Source organism: Cryptotermes secundus, unplaced genomic scaffold (genome assembly GCF_002891405.2).
Source record: "Cryptotermes secundus unplaced genomic scaffold, Csec_1.0 scaffold152, whole genome shotgun sequence".
NCBI lineage: Eukaryota > Metazoa > Arthropoda > Insecta > Blattodea > Kalotermitidae > Cryptotermes > Cryptotermes secundus.
The window spans coordinates 575588-594408 of record NW_019720705.1 but is presented as its reverse complement, the minus strand read 5'-3'; the positions used below and the strand labels follow the sequence as shown (position 1 = coordinate 594408).

The 18821-nt window shown below is 39.4% G+C and overlaps 2 protein-coding genes across 5 annotated transcripts in view; one reads left to right on the top strand and one right to left on the bottom strand.

The window, feature by feature from the left end:
- LOC111871158 overlaps positions 1-14656 on the top strand; it is a 17528-nt gene extending 2872 nt beyond the window's left edge. For all 3 annotated transcript variants that reach the window (XM_023864053.2, XM_023864047.2, XM_033754266.1), the window contains exons 2-3: positions 3654-4344; positions 11325-14656. In XM_023864053.2, the coding sequence (XP_023719821.1) occupies positions 3678-4344; positions 11325-12889 (2232 nt within the window). In that variant the 5' untranslated portion in view covers positions 3654-3677 and the 3' untranslated portion in view covers positions 12890-14656. The remainder of the gene's footprint in view (positions 1-3653; positions 4345-11324) is intronic.
- LOC111871169 (cytochrome P450 4C1) overlaps positions 11469-18821 on the bottom strand; it is a 35771-nt gene continuing 28418 nt past the window's right edge. Inside the window, exon 14 of one of the 2 annotated variants that reach the window (XM_023864066.2) lies at positions 11469-11557. The gene's annotated coding sequence lies outside the window, so the exon portion shown is untranslated. Of the gene's footprint in view, positions 11558-17110; positions 17348-18821 lie in introns of those variants that run through there. The other variant, XM_023864076.2, reaches the window with a different exon arrangement.

The window sequence follows — 18821 nt, the reverse complement described above, 5'->3', positions numbered from 1 at the left end:
TGATGGATATTTTCTTTCCGTTTGAAACTAGCCTATCTACATCAGGAAAATGTCCTCGAACTTCTTCAGCCACTCTATGCAATGCATGAGCGAGGCAAGTAATATGGACCATTTTCGGGTAGAGGATTCGAAGTCCTTTGGCAGTCTTCTTTATGTATGGAGAGGCATCTGTTACTAGGAGAAGGGCATTATTTCGCGGTATTCCATTTGGCCCCAACAACTTCATGGAATTATCAAATAGGACAGCTATAGTCGAATGATTTGCTCTTTCGAGAACTTCACAGTCAAGAAGAAATCTCTCTCCAGGTTGATCTTGTTTCAGGGTCCCAACTATAACATTCGCAATATACCGCCCATCTACGTCAGAAGTCTCGTCCAAGGAAACCCATATCTTGTTGTCAGCAACAGATGTTCGAATCTTATTTAACATATCTTCATAACATGTAGAGAGATAATTCTTTCTTAACGTCGATTCACTTGGGATAGGATGACTAGTGTATGTCTCCAAAAATTGTCTGAAGTGCTGATTATGCAATTTCTCTAATGGAATATTCGAAGATACCATCCACTGACACAAATCGTTCGAAAATTCCGACCCATTGTTCGTTGAAGAAGGAGAAGAAGAAGAAGAAGAAGAAGAATTAGTGGAACTGTTTTTAAACAACAAACTTTGTCTGCTATCCTTTGTAGATAATCTGCTTAAACATTTACCATGTTTAAAAGTTTTACAATGCTGCTGCACAGTAAATCGCTTTTCTGCCGTAACTTTCACGCCACACAACTTACAATAAAATATCTTGCCATCGGTACTAAACACTTTTTCACCAAACTCCTGTACAAAACTACGCAACTTTGCGCTCCTTGAACTACATGTACTCACTTTAGGCATTGTAAAGTCAAACTGAAGTCTTATAACGCCCTCCACATATATAAATAGAATACTTCTAAGCCCTCCAAGAAAGAATGGGATGTATATACCTTATAGTAAGACGGAGTACAATAGGAGAATACCCGTTACACTTGCCTCCCTCCTGCCTCGACTGGGAAAGGCCGGCTTGCCAGGTCATAAATGCTGCATTTCACAAATTTTCGCCTTTGTAACTGCAAGTACAGTCCAGTCAAAAATATAGATTTTATGCGAACTTCATGTACTAGAACTCTATTCCACATTGAAGCAACAGTCCACCCTGAAATTTATTTTGTAATACTAAACATTATGGAGCCGAAATTTTACATTATATCAAAGAATTGTTTCTAAAATGACAAAAATATGACCTTATTTCAAAATTATGCCAAAATATGCTGTAAAACCAATAAAACTCTAAAATATGCATTTATATGCACAATAAAAACGACATAATTTCAATGAGAATGACTGGAAACATGCATAATTACATTTAAAAATAGGAATAAACCCTAGGAAAAAAATATGACATGTCATAGAAATCCGGGCCCTACTGATGACTGATAAAGCTGTTCACATCACTTCAGGAAGCTGAGTAATGAGACAATGGGGACACAGGGCATACCACAAACTCAGCACTGGAAATAGTTGCAAGAATTATTTGGCAGTTTTATTGAAATGTATGGCATCCAGATTTATTGTCACCACACTTTTATTTCTTGATATTTTTTTAGAGATATAAATAGAAAAATTATTCATATATTTGAAGAACAGAAACAAAATACTGAGACATGCATACAGAAATTACTGGCAACTCTTCACCATGAAGAGAAAATGCATCCAGCACCAAATTTTAAAAACAATTCTAATTTCTTTTATACATTCAAAAACTGTTAGCATTGGCTTTCATGACTCTTTGATCATCCTGTACAAGAAGGTAACTGCTTGAAAGATTTATAACAATGCCATCATCCCATCCTTATCCTAATTAATTTAAATTCTTAAGTAACTTAGGGGTGCCTACCCCAAATGATGGCAAGTATATCTGTAAACAGCTTTTGAAACTTACTGGTAAAATGCTGATTTTGGAATCCTGATAGATGGTGAAGAGAAAGGTTTAACTGTGTTGGTGCATGTGTATCAGTTTAGAACATTGGCACATAGCAACCAGTATGGGGATGCTGCAAGACACAATCAAAGACACATTATGGCATTTATATGCTTCCTCCTCTCTTTCTCTCTCCCTCCAGCCCTGTGGACCTTGGCCACTTTTTCAGTTTCTTAATCCTGTAGACAGATGGTAGAATGGGGGATTAGCCCATCGCAAGGCTGCTGCCTACATACAAACACAGAATAAACGGACACACACATCCATGCCTTGAATGAGATTTGAACCCATGACCCCAGTGTTCGAGTGGGTGAAGATGGTTCATGCCTTAGACCATGCGGACACTGTATTTGGCACTACCTAACCCTCTACATCATATAATTTTTAAATGTTAATGCGGTTTCATGATTAAGTCTATTTTAAATGAGCCATGTAAAATTATATGGAATTTTCTTTTAACATAGAATGCCTCTGAAGATGGCCATATGAGGCTGAGGGATGTTGGGCTTCATAATAATTTATTAATTAAAACTTAGGTACACTTGATGCTATTCTTGTACTTGTTCAAATTAATATGCTGCTACGTGGAGCAAAGTCCTTGGGAAGCAGCCAGTAGTAACAAGAGAGTCATGAAATTCCTCATTCTTCTATTATGGAACTGAAAGATTCGTTTCCATGGCAAAAGAACCCTTATATACTCCCTCTACTGTGGAAACCAGGCAGCTGGAATAACAGTCAGTATAGTGACTGGCTATGGGCTGGATGACTAAGGGGTTGGAGTTCTGATTCCCAGTAGAATCAAGAATTTTCTAATCTCTATGTTGTCCAGACAAATTCTGGGGCCCACCCAGCCTCAGATCCAATGGGTACAGGGGGCTCTTTCCCTGGGGATAAAGTGGCTGGGCATGAAGTTGACCACTCCTCCATACGTCTTCCTGGCATAGTGCTTAATTAGTTAAGCACAAGGACAACTTTAACTTACTATGGGAACCAGGGTGTATCATCACCAGTTGGCAATGCAGAGCATTATATCAGTACCAGAAAGTTAACTAAGTTCTGTTTTCAGCATAGTTCCAGTGTTCCTGTGCTGTTGGGGAATTCAAGCCTACTTAAACAGTTTTTTTTTTTTTTGTAAGGTTGCCTNTGCCTACGTGAGATATGACATGCCCTTGTTCAATAGCAAATGGACTTTACTATATAAATTGACAGACTCCCCACTTTTCTGCTGTAGATTTCTTGGTTAAACATACAAGTTACTGTTGCATAATATCACTTATGTTGTGTCACACCAAGTAGAACACACAATTCTATATAATCTTCCTAAAGTACACAGTATTCTGTATAGTTTTAAACTCTATGGAAGTGTAATTGTATAACATTTACATTTTTTTAAAAGTATCTTTGTGAGATCACTGGTAATTGTAGTTATTGCAAAACATGCATGTATATTTTTGGGCATGTTTAGTTGTTTTAACACACTCGTGTTTATTATGTTATCAGTATTGAACAGCTGAAGGACAGTAAAAACTGTTGGTTCATTAAACTGGTCATACAAAGAAATGATTTTCCACTTTGTTTACATGTTGAAATATTTTTCTTTCTTAGAAGGAATAAGACTTAGTATGACCCTCTTTATTACAGGTTGCTTAATTATCAAAAGTCAAGATGTCTGTGGACTGGAATTCTCATGAGATGTCTGTCTGGAAACAAAAAGCAAGAAATGAGCAGCAAGCTTATTTTAATTTGCCTGTTGCTCATCAATGGGCAAATTATGGACAATCAGATTATAATAATCTTAGAAGAAACATTGGATTTGCTATGTTTGGTTTGCCAAGAGAAGAACCAAACAAGATCTGTGATTACACGGGATATAACAAGAAAGAGCTGTCCTGTATAAATACAGTTTTTGATGTTATCAAGAATTATAAGCAAGAATACAAAAACAAAGAGGTCATTTGTGTGCGTTTTATTTTTGTTTATGCAAAAATAGGAGATAATGATGCAGAATTCTATGTAATAGGTGTTCGTAAATATGTTTCACGTTTTCGCATTGAAAACATTTTTATTGATTCTTGTGCCCGAGTGTACAAGAATTGGCAAGATTACTTGAAGAACAATAAACTACCTGAATGTGCACTTTGCTATCCAAGGAATGGCATGTATTCTGCAGTGAATGGACAAGTGCAAGTTGAATTTGGAATTTCACCAGCTGGCGAGATCAGTAGCAAGGTTCTGCAAGGCTTAGACATAACAGGAGGAGTGCTTGGATTAGGTGCTTCAGGGATTGCAGTTGCATCATTATTTATGCCTGTGGCATTTCCATTCATTTTAGGTCAGTAATGGATGAGGTGATGTTAGATACCAAAATCATATTAATGGGCTGAGATACTGAAACTGTTGAAGTATTATATCAAACATATGCAGCTGCTGGGTGATTTTAGAGAGTTGGGCAGTAATCACAACTTGACAGTCAGATGGGATCTGATTATAAGATTATAATCTTACTACAATTACAAACTTTTTTTTTCTTGTTATGTCTGAACTTAATATTTTAATTAACCTGGCATTGTCTAAGCCCCTAGTTAGTTAGTTATTTATTGGAGAGGGTGGGTTTCCCCATGCACTTAGACCTGTATTGGTCTATTGTGCTTCCCTCTATGATTTCTACCAGTCTCTATATCCTACCGGAACTGGTGCTTACCATCAGTCCCGCCCAGCCAGCAAGACCGGCTCTACTAGCTGAGAGGTATCTATAATGCTTCCCCCCATCTACCAGAGATATTAGAGACTGCTGTTGGGCGGGAAACGTCCGTAATTTGGCTCAGTGACCTCCTTTGGAGATATGAGGTTCTTTTACGTGCCGTAAAGCTACGACACGGGACCCATGGCTTAAATTCCCTCCCAGAGGACTTGTTCCCTGAATTTTTCCACCCTTAAAAATTCGACGACCTCCGCCGGGTATTTGAACCCACGTTCTACGAGTCATGAGGTGGGAACGTTACCTCTAGACTATGGAGGCCGCTGTCTAAGCCTTCAACAGAAATGAGTACCAGTAATCTTCCTGGGTTAAAGAGTTGACAACCTCACCATCATCCCATCATCTACGAGTCATTTGTCTAGAGAATGTGGGAGCCTTGATGTCTCAACCCTACGGGCCTCCATCGCCTGTTACAGGGATTGCTTTAGGAGCCATAGAAATAGACATCATATAGAAAACCAACAACAAAGCTATTAAAATAAACAATATATTGTAACCGTCCAAACCTTTTAATACTCTTTAATGGACACTATGTTCCACTTTAACCATTTCAATAGAGTGACTGATTTATAAGGGAGACCCATCCATTAAGAAGTTGACATGCTTTTCGCATTGAGACAGGAACAACTGCCTTGTTCCGTTACCTGCAGCTTGGGTGACCGCTAAAGGGTCGAGGCCCATTAGGAAAACACATGTCTGTTGTTTTCCTAAAATGTAAATGTTGTTTTGCTAATAGGGTAGCTGTTATAAAAGTGTCTTCGAAAGGGTGTAATTAGACCCTAAACTAAGAAATAACCGCTTTCACATGTAGGGTTCCGGGTTCACTATCTTTGGATCTCTTTATTCTAAAAGTTAGTAATGTGATTGTCTAGTACTGATGGTATGATGAACTGGCAGTTAAAATCAGCCATTAGAAAACTATTCTTGTCTGGGAGAAAGGCCGTCGGTTCAAATCCCATACAGTGGATGAGGTGACGCTCCCGCAGAATAGAGTGGGCAGAAGCACTTGGCATATTGAATTCACCAGAGGCAGACGTCATTTACCTGCTCTCTCCAAGTTTATCTAAATTTAACAGTCTTTATTTGGTTTGATTCATCTTTGATAATAATAAAAGGGCACATTACTCCCTACTTGCCAATAAAGATATAGTGTTTGCTTCTGAATTAAACAATTTGTGATTAAGCAGAAATAGAGTATTTTATTTCTATCAGTGGACTAGCTTTAAATGTGTAGTCTCCTTGTCGCCCCAGTTATTACCGTGACACAACCCTGAGAAGAGTCAAAAGTGTTCTACCGAAGCGGGCAAATAAATAAGTCAAGTGTTCTACCGAAGCGGGCAAATAAATAAGTCAAGTGTTCTACCGAAGCGGGCAAACAAATAAATAAACATAAAGATAGATAGGCAACGGTCACGAGAAGTGGTGAACAACGGTTGTAAGAAGTGACAGCCGAAGTGCGGTTGTAATATCTTGTCAGTCCAGTGAACTGGATCCACAGACTACTAAAATCATCATTCAATAAGTTAAAGAAGCCTGAGTAATTCAGTGCCATTGTTGGTGCTGCTGAAAATAATGGCTATTAAAAAGAACGAATAAATTTATATAACCAAATAAGAATAAACAAAACACCAGTGTACAAGCAGTGCAAAAGCAAAAATGTGTAACATTCACAAACTCAAAGAATTATGACTGCTGTGTGTTCACAAAACCGTTTTAAAAACACAAATATTAAAGTGACCTATAAAAGAAACCAGTACACATGGAAGTGTATGTGGTCTGTCCAAAAAGGAACCGAACTTTCTTTTTAAGACATTTATTGATAAGCTTATTACTTAATAAGACTAGTCTCCTTCAGAGTACTCCCCTCCACTGTCTATACACCGCTTCAGTATTTTTCCCAGTTCTGGAATGCGTTTTGCGGTATAGCACATAGGTCCCATAGTGAATTTTCTTCTAGCTCTCCTACCGTCTGAAATCAGTGACCTTTCAGAGTGAATTTAAACTTTTGGAACAAAAGTCTGCAGGGGCCAAATCTGGATAGTAGGGCACTTGGGGGATGACAATCATCTCTTGCTTTGCCAAAAATTAATGGATGAGGAGCGACGTGTGAGCAATTGCATTGTCATGGTGCAGCATCCAGGTCTTGTTTCTCCACCCCTCAGACCTCTTCATTCACTCTGCCTCCCTCAAATGCTTCATGACTTCCAAGTAAGACTGTCCATTGACTGACCACGTGGAACAAACTCATGAACAATGCCCTTCCCATAAAAAAAATAACACCTTCACATTTGATCGACTCTGATGTGTTTTTTTGGTTGCGGCGATGATGTTCCCACCCACTGCGATGATTGAGCTTTTGTTTCGATATAGTATCCGTACACCCACGTTTCATCACCTGTTACGACATTTTTCAGAAAGTTTTTGTCAGCATTTGAATGATCAAACAGCTACTGACTGACCATGACACGGTTCACTTTTTGCTCGTCTGTCAACGTGGCACAAATTTTGCAGCAACATGATGCATCTCCAGTTTTTCGGCCAAAATTGTGTGTACAAATTTCTACTGATGCCTACTTCTTCAGAAACTTTAGAGACAGTTAGTCGGCGATTTTCACGAATCACAGGGCGCACTTCCTCAACATGATTATTGTCCGTTGATGTGAAAGGCTGTCCAGGTTTGTGATTGTCTTCAGTGGACATTCTGCCCGATTTGAAACGTTGGTACCATTCGTAACATTTTGTACAGCTTAAACAATCCTCTCCATAAGCTTTCTTCAACATCTAAAAGTTTTTGCCAATTTGAAACAGAATTTTATGCAGACGTGTTGCTCTTCAAGGTCCTTCATGGTTAACTTGTAAAAATCGCAAAAGGCACAAGAGACAGGTTCTCTCTACTGCATGTACTCGACTAATTGACGTGTGATTGGCAGGTGTCAGGTTAAAGCTTAAGGTCACCACTACACGGCATCACTGTCATGAGTCACCTGTGTTGGCTCGTTGTTGCCCTATTTAACAAGTTCGGTTTCTTTTTGGACAGACAACATATTTAACAAAATACCCACAAGCAACAAATACAAACACAGGCATATATAAATTAATATGTCTGAGCTGCCAAAAGTCATACATTGGACAGATGGGACTTTCTTTATTCTTCAGATATCGAGAACTTATACATAACATAAAATAGAATAGAGAGGAGTTTGTATTCACCACACACGTTAAACAACACACATTGCTATAGTAAGATAGATGTTACAGAAATGATCAGTCATTCTAAGAAAGGCTGGATCCTGAACACACAAGAAAATGCTCTAGTCTACTAAGAAATGAACAGAGATAGAGGATAAAAATACTAAAGCAGTCATGGACTTAGTAATGGCTTGTAGAGACAAATTCCAGAGGAAAGCATGCAACACCACCTATATGGAAATGGCTAATTTACAGTTATTCATAACACTTCAGTATATCACTTATATAATAGTAACAAAAACCCTGCATTATATTTACAGACACAGACATGGCCTACAACTACAAGACTCAAAGTTCTATGTTGTCAGCTGCAGAATGTTATAAATGCTGTCACTACATCATTCCCGCCACTTCTTTCCATTGCAACTTTAATTTATTTTAATTTTTGTAACTTCTTTAATATCAAAACCTTTCAGCAGTCCATTAACAGTGTTCTGTATTAAGCATTGGATATAATAATAAATATATAGAAGAGTCAGTACACACAAAATTCCTTGGCTTACAAATTGATAACCACTTAAACTGGAAATACCATGTCGATCAGTTGGTTCCAAAGTTAAGTGGGGCATGTAATGCAGTAAGAACTTTGTTGCATGTCAGCAACATTGATACACAGAAATCAGTTTATTTTGCTTACTTTCACTCTATAACGAAGTATGGAATAATATTTTTGGGGAACTCGTCTGACAGCAAAAAGGTATTTACATTACGAAAGAAAATTGTTAAAATCATGGTGGGCGTAAAACCTCAAAATTCTTGAAAAGAGCTATTTAAGAGGTTATAGATCTTACCTCTTCCATGTGACTATATATATTGTCATTATTAAGCTTCATTATTGAACCTTCGGGTTCCATAAAATGCTGGGAAATTCTTGAGTAGCTGCAGAATTTGCGGCTCCTCCAGAAGAGCTCAGATCCATGAGTAAGTAAGCACGCAAGCTTCATTATAAATAACGAACATTTTCAGACCAGTTTGGATGTACACAGTGGTAACACAAGTAACAAGCACCATCTCCATAGACCGGTTGCTAACCTGACATGTTTTCAGAAAAGCGCTTATTATTCTGGCATTAACATTTTCAACAGTCTACCATCTAGTCTCAAAAGTCTAATGAATAAAAAGGCGCAATTTAAATTAGCACTGAAATGATACTAAAATACACACTCATTCTACTCTGTTGATGAATTCCTACTGTTTAAAAATGACACTTCCTTTTAAAAGGTTATGTACATAGCGTAAATGACAGTATTGACATATATATATATATATATATATATATGTGTGTGTGTGTGTGTCAGTTGTACTGTATTTATGGATTTTGTATTTGTATGACTTGTTCCATATCCTACAGTCATTCTGACTTACTTTGGATATGCAGAATGTAATGTATGTATGTATGCTGGTTTGCCTGCTGAAGATGGCCATTAGCTGTGAAAACATGTAAGGCAGAAATGAAGTTACTTGTACATTAATGTAATTAAACTTGATGCATTCATCTATATCAGTATATATAGAGATTGTAAGGGTAAAGATGTCCTCCATAAAGATATACTTATTACACTTTGGTTCAGGGGAAATGAAATCACTTTCTAATCACCATTGTATTATCATTGTTAAGTGGCAAAATAGTTTCCCTGACATAATCTATTAACCAATTCACCTCTTAGTTAAACACATTGTATGTACTGTGTATGTTATAATGCACAGGTGGTTTCACAGCTGGAGCTATATCTCTGCTTTCATGTATGTCTTCATGGCATGGTACTTGTTTAAGGATAGGGGCAACTTTAACTCTGTTTTCCTACCAGTACATATTATGAAGGACCACAGATACTCATATAGCACGAGGGTTATTCCACATCAAATGAATATTTTGAATCTGAACCCTTCAGAATTGAGTGATCGTTGGTGAGATTGTTAGTTCCAGTGGAAATGAGCATTCCAGCCAGTCTTGACATCTTTATGGCCACTTAAATTTTGAGAGCAGGCATCCAAATTTGTCAAACAACTAATTTTGGGCTCAAGTTGTCTTAGAAAAAAATGGCATAACTTCTTCCATAATTGAGATGCAGTGCTCATTTAAAAGATAATAAAATGTCCTTCCCAGTGACCTGTTATGAAAAAGCTGTCCCTTTAACAGGCTGTGGAGGCCCATAGGGTTTTGAGACGTTGAGGCTTCCAGAGAACTGACTCAGAAGGTGGCAGTGAGGTTGCAGCCTTGCATACCCACCGCCATTTACCCCCAGAAAGATTCCTGGTACTCATTTCTGTTAGAGGTTGAGTCCAGGACAGTATTGCACCTGGAAGGTATATGTCAATGGAAAACTCCATTGCCCTCATTGGGTATTGAACCCATGACCTTGCATGTAGCATAGTGCCTCAGCCAACTTGTTCCTGCTCACATGAGTGGGTATCCAGTTTTGGCTTGGCCTCCAAATTATGCATTAATGCATAATTAATTAATGCATTAATGTTGAACATCATGTTCGGTACCCATTTGCAAGACCTGCATATGATGCGTGGTTTAGTTAAACGGTATCACAAAATTTTATGTGGTGCCATGCAGATATTGTGTTAACCGACGTTTCAGAGACATTTCTCTGAAACATTGGTTAACACAATATCTACATGGCTCCACATCCCAGAAGACAACATTTTTCATAGTCACTGCTGTGAAAACCTCGGATGTTATATAGTGTTGATGTTTGTAGGTTGAAGGTATGGTAGAGTGGAGTAGGTGAACTTAGAAGTTTCAGTGATGTGGAATATGTCTGGAGTCTTGGGTTCATGTATGTGTTGGTAGATTTTGAAGTATTAGCAGGAGCACAGGTTGATGTATTAGTGAATGCTTGTGGATGAGTGGTAACAGACAAATGGAACAATTTGAATGGGTGCTGTACAGGAGTGCTTAAAATGTATATGACATGAGCCTATTTAAGAGGAAAAGGTACATGTTTTCAAGCCAAAATCAATCATCCGTAGGTCGAAGGTTTCACATAACTATTATAATAGGGTCCTGAAAAAAATGGTCATTTGGGTTTTTCACGTTACTGTTACCAACCCTGTTTTTATTACTATAATTTGACTACTATGGAAAGTGATAGAAATTCATTGGGGAAAGAGGATAACAAACATAAATCACTCCGTCCAATGTGATTTATATTTGTGATTGTTAGTGTAACGGACCAGAATGAAACAAATCAAATTGAAAGAGGATAATTTTAAAATTTATGTCTTGTAAAGAGTATTGTTATCTTACGGAGTTTATGTCCAGTAAACAAAATGCAACTGCTTTACTATTCCAGGTGCAGGAGTAATCTGCGCATCAGCTGCCTTGTATTCCAGTGGACGTAGCATAGAAACTCTCGTGGATCGTAGTCAGCATCATCAGAGCATTGGTCTGGATAATTCCGAATCCCGTAACTGTTGGTTGGGTATTGCAGGTGGCACAACGGCTTTGGCTTCAGGATGTGCCGTTGCAGCGGCCAGTAGAATGGTTCAGGCAGGTGAGACAATTTCTGTGGCAGGACAGATCGCTCTGAAATCAGCAACAACCATGTCCTCTATTCAAAATGCTCTGGGAGTAGTGAATGGACTGACTCACATTATTGAGAAAGCGGTCAATGAGGAAGAAGTGACATCTTTGGATGTATTCCAGTTTATGTCCTCTGTTCTCTTCTTTACAAATTCTGTTATTTCCGCACATCAGGCACGTTGCCTAATAAGGAGCATTCAAAGAAATGGTACAGAAGGATCTGTTACTATCCGTGGAGTTATCACTAATTATTTCATTGGGCGTACACCCACATTAGTCTCGCAAGCTGTGCAAGAGACACTGCTTAGTATCTGGATATGGGTAAGGAAAGAATTGAGTGCCATTACCAGTAGGCTACTGAAAGGGCTTGTGGCTCTAAAGATGTATGTAACGGAAGTTTCAGCTCTTTTGCAGACTTTGTGGGAAAAATGGAATGAAGAAATATATGTTGTTCTTGGTATGATATGCCAACAATATGGCGTAAAGAATTGGTCAGATATTATAGTGAAAGGTCGCAGAATTCTGGAGCATATTTCTAAGGATGATATGAGAAAATTATGTGACACTGTAATTGCTGAAACAAGATCACAGGGAAACTGGGAAACTGCAGTACGACCACCTGAACAAAACCGGGTGACTTCTGAAGGAAATGATATCGGGGCAAACACCATTGTTCATGAAGAGCCACAAACTACTTTAGCTCGTGAAATAATTAAGATTCATGCAAAGTCTGTAGATTTTCAAGAGGTCGAAACTGCAGCAGAGTTCTTTAAGTACATGAAGTTTATCTGCAAATTTGTGAAAAATGAATTTGAAAAGGAAAAGTTGAAATATGAAGAAACGTTGAAAATTGTACAAACATTTTCTCCAGGTGTGAACATAAAGGACTTTGATGAAAAGTATGGTATTTTTGGAGACAGAAACAATCATTTCCGTCAGCAGGTGTTCAACAAATTTAAACCTGGAGCACAGGAAGGTTGGTTTTCGCTAAAGTTGGCCTATGACTCACAGAAAGCTGTCACTTCAGCACAAGAAGAATCAGGAGGGAATTTCTTTGAAACTGATGAAAGTACTCATACATTCCACCCTTTTGGAAATAAGAAAGGATTAGCCCATGATGGAATGCTGAGTAAAGAGCAGTACTATAAGATTGCAGCAGAATTAACAAAGCAGCATGCTAATAAAGAAAATACGTCACTAACTGTGGAGGGTAATACTGCAGTCATGCTGGTTAATAAGGGTGAATTTGTCATAACAGTAAATAGCTACCTAGAGAATAGAAAAGTTTCTGGCATTGCTGTTATGTTGCACCGTCCTCACGATGGTGACAACTAGACCATTCTGCTGAACTCCTAAATTTCCTGCCTTTGTTTATTTTTACTCAGCACTGATAACATTGTAGACCCTTCAACTTTATCCATTGTTTAGTTGGAATATTCATGAAAACTGCTGTTATTTTTCAAATTCTTGGAACCCTGGTCTTACAGAATATTGTATCTTCCAAGATGAACATCTCATTAACATTTATCGCCATATAGAATTTCTGACACACTTAATGTGTTATTCCATATCCTTACACCAATACACTGAGTGGCAAAGTGGTTGTTGTTTATAATGATGATTGTGTTAATAAGAAACTGTTTTTAACAGTAAGAGGTATTAGGAAATGTCCAGAACTCTCAGCTGCTAATTTAGTAAATTTTCAGTACTGTCATACTATTCATGGAAAGCAATGTTTTGCCACTGTACCTAAATTTACCTTCTTTGGTTTTAATCAGTTAACGTCGAACAAACATCTGCAACTTAAAATATCTCATTGCTTTGAATTTTTCTGGTAAAGATATTTGCCAGGTTCAATGCTAAATTATAACTGAAAATGTTGCATTTGAAGTTTACAGTGGTGACTGTGAAGAGCATGAACATCGGGGTTCAATTAATTATTGTACTGGACCTACGCAATGGATTCCATGGCAACCCGTGAGCCTCTTTTGGATCTTCCTTTCATGAAAGGTCCAAAATCTTGGCACCCTTCATGGCTGTTAGAAACTCTTTCCTGTTGGCACAGACTGTTCCACAGGCCCCAATGCCATTCTGTGCTAAGATATTCGAAAAGACCAATGCTGGAATAAAAATTATCCATATATATTATGTGGCCTTTGTTTTTTATATCTTTCATAAGTATTCTTGCAACTTGTGCTGTCAATATATGTGTGTTCTCTGGCTGGACCTGGATCTGCTTCTTTGCCAGTATAAACAGTAAAGCACATCATGTATCCAGTATTTCTGTAACACGATTACCAAATTTGTATACCCTATTTAGCAATGGTTTTGCAGACATATAGTGCTTGAAAGACAAATACTTTCATCAGTTGACACCCCTGTGCTCTATTCAGAAACATCCATGTAAGTATCCTTGGTGAGGTTAATTATTGGGCACATTTTGAAGAGAGCTTTATAGATCTCTCTTGCTTTGTAGCGCTACACAGCCAGATCACTGAAATGTAGAAATAACTGTAGAAATTGGTATTTGTCTCTGCTAAATATTTCTGAAAATCCAGGAGTTCTGATTAGCTACTATGTGCCCTGAAAGTAGTCTCAAGTGGGTTTCTGACATAATCCCACTTCCACATCTGCCGCATCAAGAACTCTCTTATTTCATGTGTTATTTATTTCCATTGCCAGTCTCTTGACATAATTGAGTAGTTCACAGTGCTGCATAAGCATTCATTTTCTTGGCTACCAGGCCATATATTTCAAAGGGAGTGACTAAATAAACATTGAAATGGTTAACAGCCCAGTTAGAGTCTCCTCAGGCTTTGTTTTCCAGCAGGAGGAGGCATAGACTCTAAATTTATATGCTTAACCAGTTTCACAACACATGGGTTCATTCCAGTAATTCACTTTATCATTCGAATCTCGTCGGTCACGTGTGTAAGTTCAAATCCCACTTCTGACACCAGTGTAACGTGTTTCCGTTACTGATCCCACTTCTGACACCAATGTAACGTCTTTTGAGTTCGAATCGTGTCAGTCACGTGTGTAAGTCCAAATCCCACTTCTGACACCAATGTAACGTGTTGGGTTACTGAAGACGCCGTAGAGATGGTTAATTGGTTTATTTAACAATCTACAAATCACTGCTACAATTAATGATAACAATGTTATGGGTCTCCACACTTTACAAACCCTACAACAAAATCTAACTCTCTCTTCAAGAGTCTTCATGTATTAATAGCGCGGGAGCTATACAAGTCTCACTGAATTACACACTCCAAATATAACTGGTTATCACGAACTATCACTGATTCTCGCACACGTGTCTGTAGCTCGTAACTTGCGAACTGAGAACTCGTTGATAACACACTCTGACTCGTAGGCTTGCTCAGAACTAACTGTGAATAGCCTTCGCTGCTCCTTATGTAGCCTCGTTCCGGACCACTGTCGTCTGGTGCCGTGTTGCTAGCAACGCTGTCCGGAGTTGTTGACTGCTGCCTAGCAACCGCGATATCCCTTTGTGACATCACCGCTGTTGACTCGCTTTGCATAGCAACCAGCGTGCCGGGGGCTCGGCTCGCTTCGACTCCGCTCAGCGCGTCACCGCTGGCGGGGGGGGGGCATCATCCATAGCTTAACATGTCACACTGCTCGTCCCGAATAGCCTAACGGTGCACCCCCGTTCATTTTCTTCAAGGGATGGCTTGCAGTGTCTCCTGTTGTTTCGGCTACTCTTCTCGCAGCGACTATTCTTCGTCCGTTACATCCGCTTCCCTCTTAAGACAAAGCTCGTCTCGAGCGGTTTCCTTTCACTTGCCAGAAGATCGCATTCATCCATCGCTTTCTCCCATGGCACATTCACTCTCTCTGGGGAGGCCGGTTCTTCTATTTTACCAGCTCCTCTTCTGTGCCCTGCTTCTTTTTTCGTTTTGGAGGGGGTCTACCCCTCCACAAGGTCCAATCCTTGATCAAATCTTTCGTCGGCAGTTTCTTACATCGACGTAACAGCTCTTGATGCGTTGTTTGCACTCACTGACGTCGTCGTTCCTCCTGGACTTCCCACCACTTGCTGGTACAAGACCGTGGCGCCAAGTCCTTTCTCCAGTATCCGAAGGTTCCCTGGGGAGTTTCCTTCTTGAAGTAATTTCTCCAATGTTGTGCCACTGTCGCGCGATGGGATATCTTCCTGCAGATGGCAGCCAACTTTATCTGGGACGCATGATCTCCTCGGGTCCAAGATTTATTGAAGATGTTCCTCCGACGCCAATCCACTGTTGCACGACGGGACACTTCCCTGCGGACGACGGCGAATTTATTCTGGGGTCCGCAATTTTTCCGTGTCGAAACTTTCTTTGTCGCTCGTTTCGGTCCCTACGCCTTTTCTTCTTCAGTTCTCTGACCGGTATTACTTCGGCGTCTTCTATGGGTACCTCTCGTAATTCTGCCGCTTCAGGTGTCATATCCACTGAGGCTGGCTCTTCTTCCAGACGTGCCTCCATCTCTTGGCAGGCCATCGTCACTCCGACCAGTATTGCAATGGGGAACTCTTCTTGTTGTGCCGTGCTTGCTTGGGTTCCTCTTGTCTCCGCGGAAGCCTTTTCTCGCCAGGCTTTCGAGTCGGCGTCCATTCTGGCTAGGAGTTCCTTGTGGCTGATCTCCACCTTTTCTTGACAGGAGTCTAATTTGGCCATCAAATCTTTGTCTTTCCTCCTACTTTCCTCCATCTCTTCCTTTTCTTTCCTCCTACTTTTCTCCATCTCTTCCTTCTCTTTCCTCCTACTTTCCTCCTCTCTTCCTCCCTATCGGCTTTCAGTCTGGCCACCATTTGCTCCTGGACGAACAACAGACGTTCCATCATCTTTTCCATGTCCATGTTGTAGCAGTACAATACTCGATGCACAATAATTCAATTATTTGTCGAGGCGTGTTCAAGTTCATAAAACAATTCTGACACCAATGTAATGTGTCTTGAGTTCGAATCTCGTCGGTCACGTGTGTAAGTTCAAATCCCACTTCTGACACCAGTGTAACGTATTTCCGTTACTGATCCCACTTCTGACACCAATGTAACGTCTTTCTAGTTCGAATCGCATCGGTCACGTGTGTAAGTCCAAATCCCACTTCTGACACCAATGTAACGTGTTGGGTTACTGACGACACCATAGAGATGGTCAATTGGTTTATTTAACAATCTACAAATCACGGCTACAATTAATGATAACAATGTTACGGGTTTCCACACTTTACAAACCCTACAACAAAATCTAACACACTCTTCAAGAGTCTTCACATATTAATAGCGCAGGAGCTATACAAGTCTCGCTGAATTACACACTCCAAATATAACTGGTTATCACGAACTATCACTGATTCTCGCACATGCGTCTGTAGCTCGTAACTTGCGAACTGAGAACTCGTTGATAACACACTCTGACTCGTAGGCTTGCTCGGAACTAACTGTGAATAGCCTTCGCTGCTCCTTATGTAGCCTCGTTCCGGACCATTGTCGTCTGGTGCCGTGTTGCTAGCAACACTGTCCGGAGTTGTTGACTGCTGCCTAACAACCGCGATATCCCTTGGTGACGTCACCGCTGTTGACTCGTGTTGCATAGTGACCAGCGTGCTGGGACTCGGCTCGCTTGGCTCCGCTCAGCGCATCACCGCTGGCGAGGGGGGGGGGCATCATCCATAGCTTAACACGTCACAATACACTGTCCCTGGCTACTGTTTTCCTTACACCTGTTTCTTCATTACCTGCATCTTCGCTATCACTCCATCCAGAGCTGTGTAACTGCAGTTCTGAAATATCGTTCATTGTCATTTTTCTTGCACTCATTATAGGGTAAAGTTATTATATATTTAAGTAAACAAAATAATACTAAAATTACTAACACAAGAGTCAGATCCTTAATATTACATATACTTAATTTAAATACATAAACTTGTGAAATGTCAACACAGATGTAAAATGCAAGTAGATAACTGCATGGCAGCCATGTAGTGAACAGTTTTGTACAATTTGAAATGCTTCAAACTATGTATCAACACTAGCAGACCAACAAGAATATGTTTTCATAGCCTATTGAAGTCAAATGGTGCAGAAAAAGGAGAAAATTGTTTATTCATGTGGACTAGGGTCAAATGCTGCATTATTCTTTAATGGGTGCTTGTTCAACTTTAGTCAAATATCTCAGCAATAGGGTTAATCAGACTGTAGTGGTTGAATGTGTTATCATAGATTTATGGTCTTTATTTACATTGCATCTGGTGATACTGTAACAAATGTTAATTTACTCTTAACATAATTTCCACTGTTTTAACATAGACTTTGTATCTTATTTATGGAGGTAAGAATGGGTCACCATTATTTTGAAATGCATTGTATGTTGGTGTCATCTGTAATTCTGTTTTATATACGGTAAAATAAAAAAACATTAACTGGAATTTTGTTTCTGAGTTTGAATGATTTACCACTTGACTTGTCCCCAAAATAATGTTTCCTACTTAAAATCATTCTGTTATCAATGAGTGTGTCTAAATGGATTGATTTGAATTACAAAGTTTCAGGAACCTAAACTAAGCAAAAACTTTGCCACTTAGCACAGATCTGTATAGTATGAATCTGAAAATTTGTCCTTCAGTGATTGGCCAAGGTTTGTAGTTTAGGAGGAGGGATTGTGCTACTCATTCCAGAACCATGTGATCCTAGCATGCAAAGAAACCAGTCAGTCGGATACCACTCTTGAACAAATTTTCAGCCTACAAAATTGAGGGGTGAGGGGTTCAAGGTCAAGCTTTCAGTTTCATGCTGATACATGTATACACTTTCATAAAGAGGTTCATAGAATGAACAGTGAAGGAGAAATTAGAATACATCTCGTTAAATACCAGAATGATTTCAATTTTCAGTTAAATTTGGCATTTGGAATTTAAAGGTTGTTGGAAAAAATTCACTTAGGTTCATATGGGTTCAGTGTCTTGGGTCACCCCTTAGTTAGTTTAGTTAGTTATTAGAGAGGGTGGGTTTCCCCATGCACTTAGACCTGTAGTGGTCCATTGTGCTTCCCTGTATGATTTCTACCAGTCTCTATATTCTACCGGTATTGGTACTTACCATCAGTCCCGCCCAGCCGGCGAGACTGGCTCTACTGGCTGAGAAGTATCTATAATGCTTCCCCCATCTACCGGAGGTATTAGTGACTGCTGTTGGGTGGGAAACGTCCGTAATTTTGGCTCAGTGACCTCCTTTGGAGGTATGAGGTTCTTTTACGTG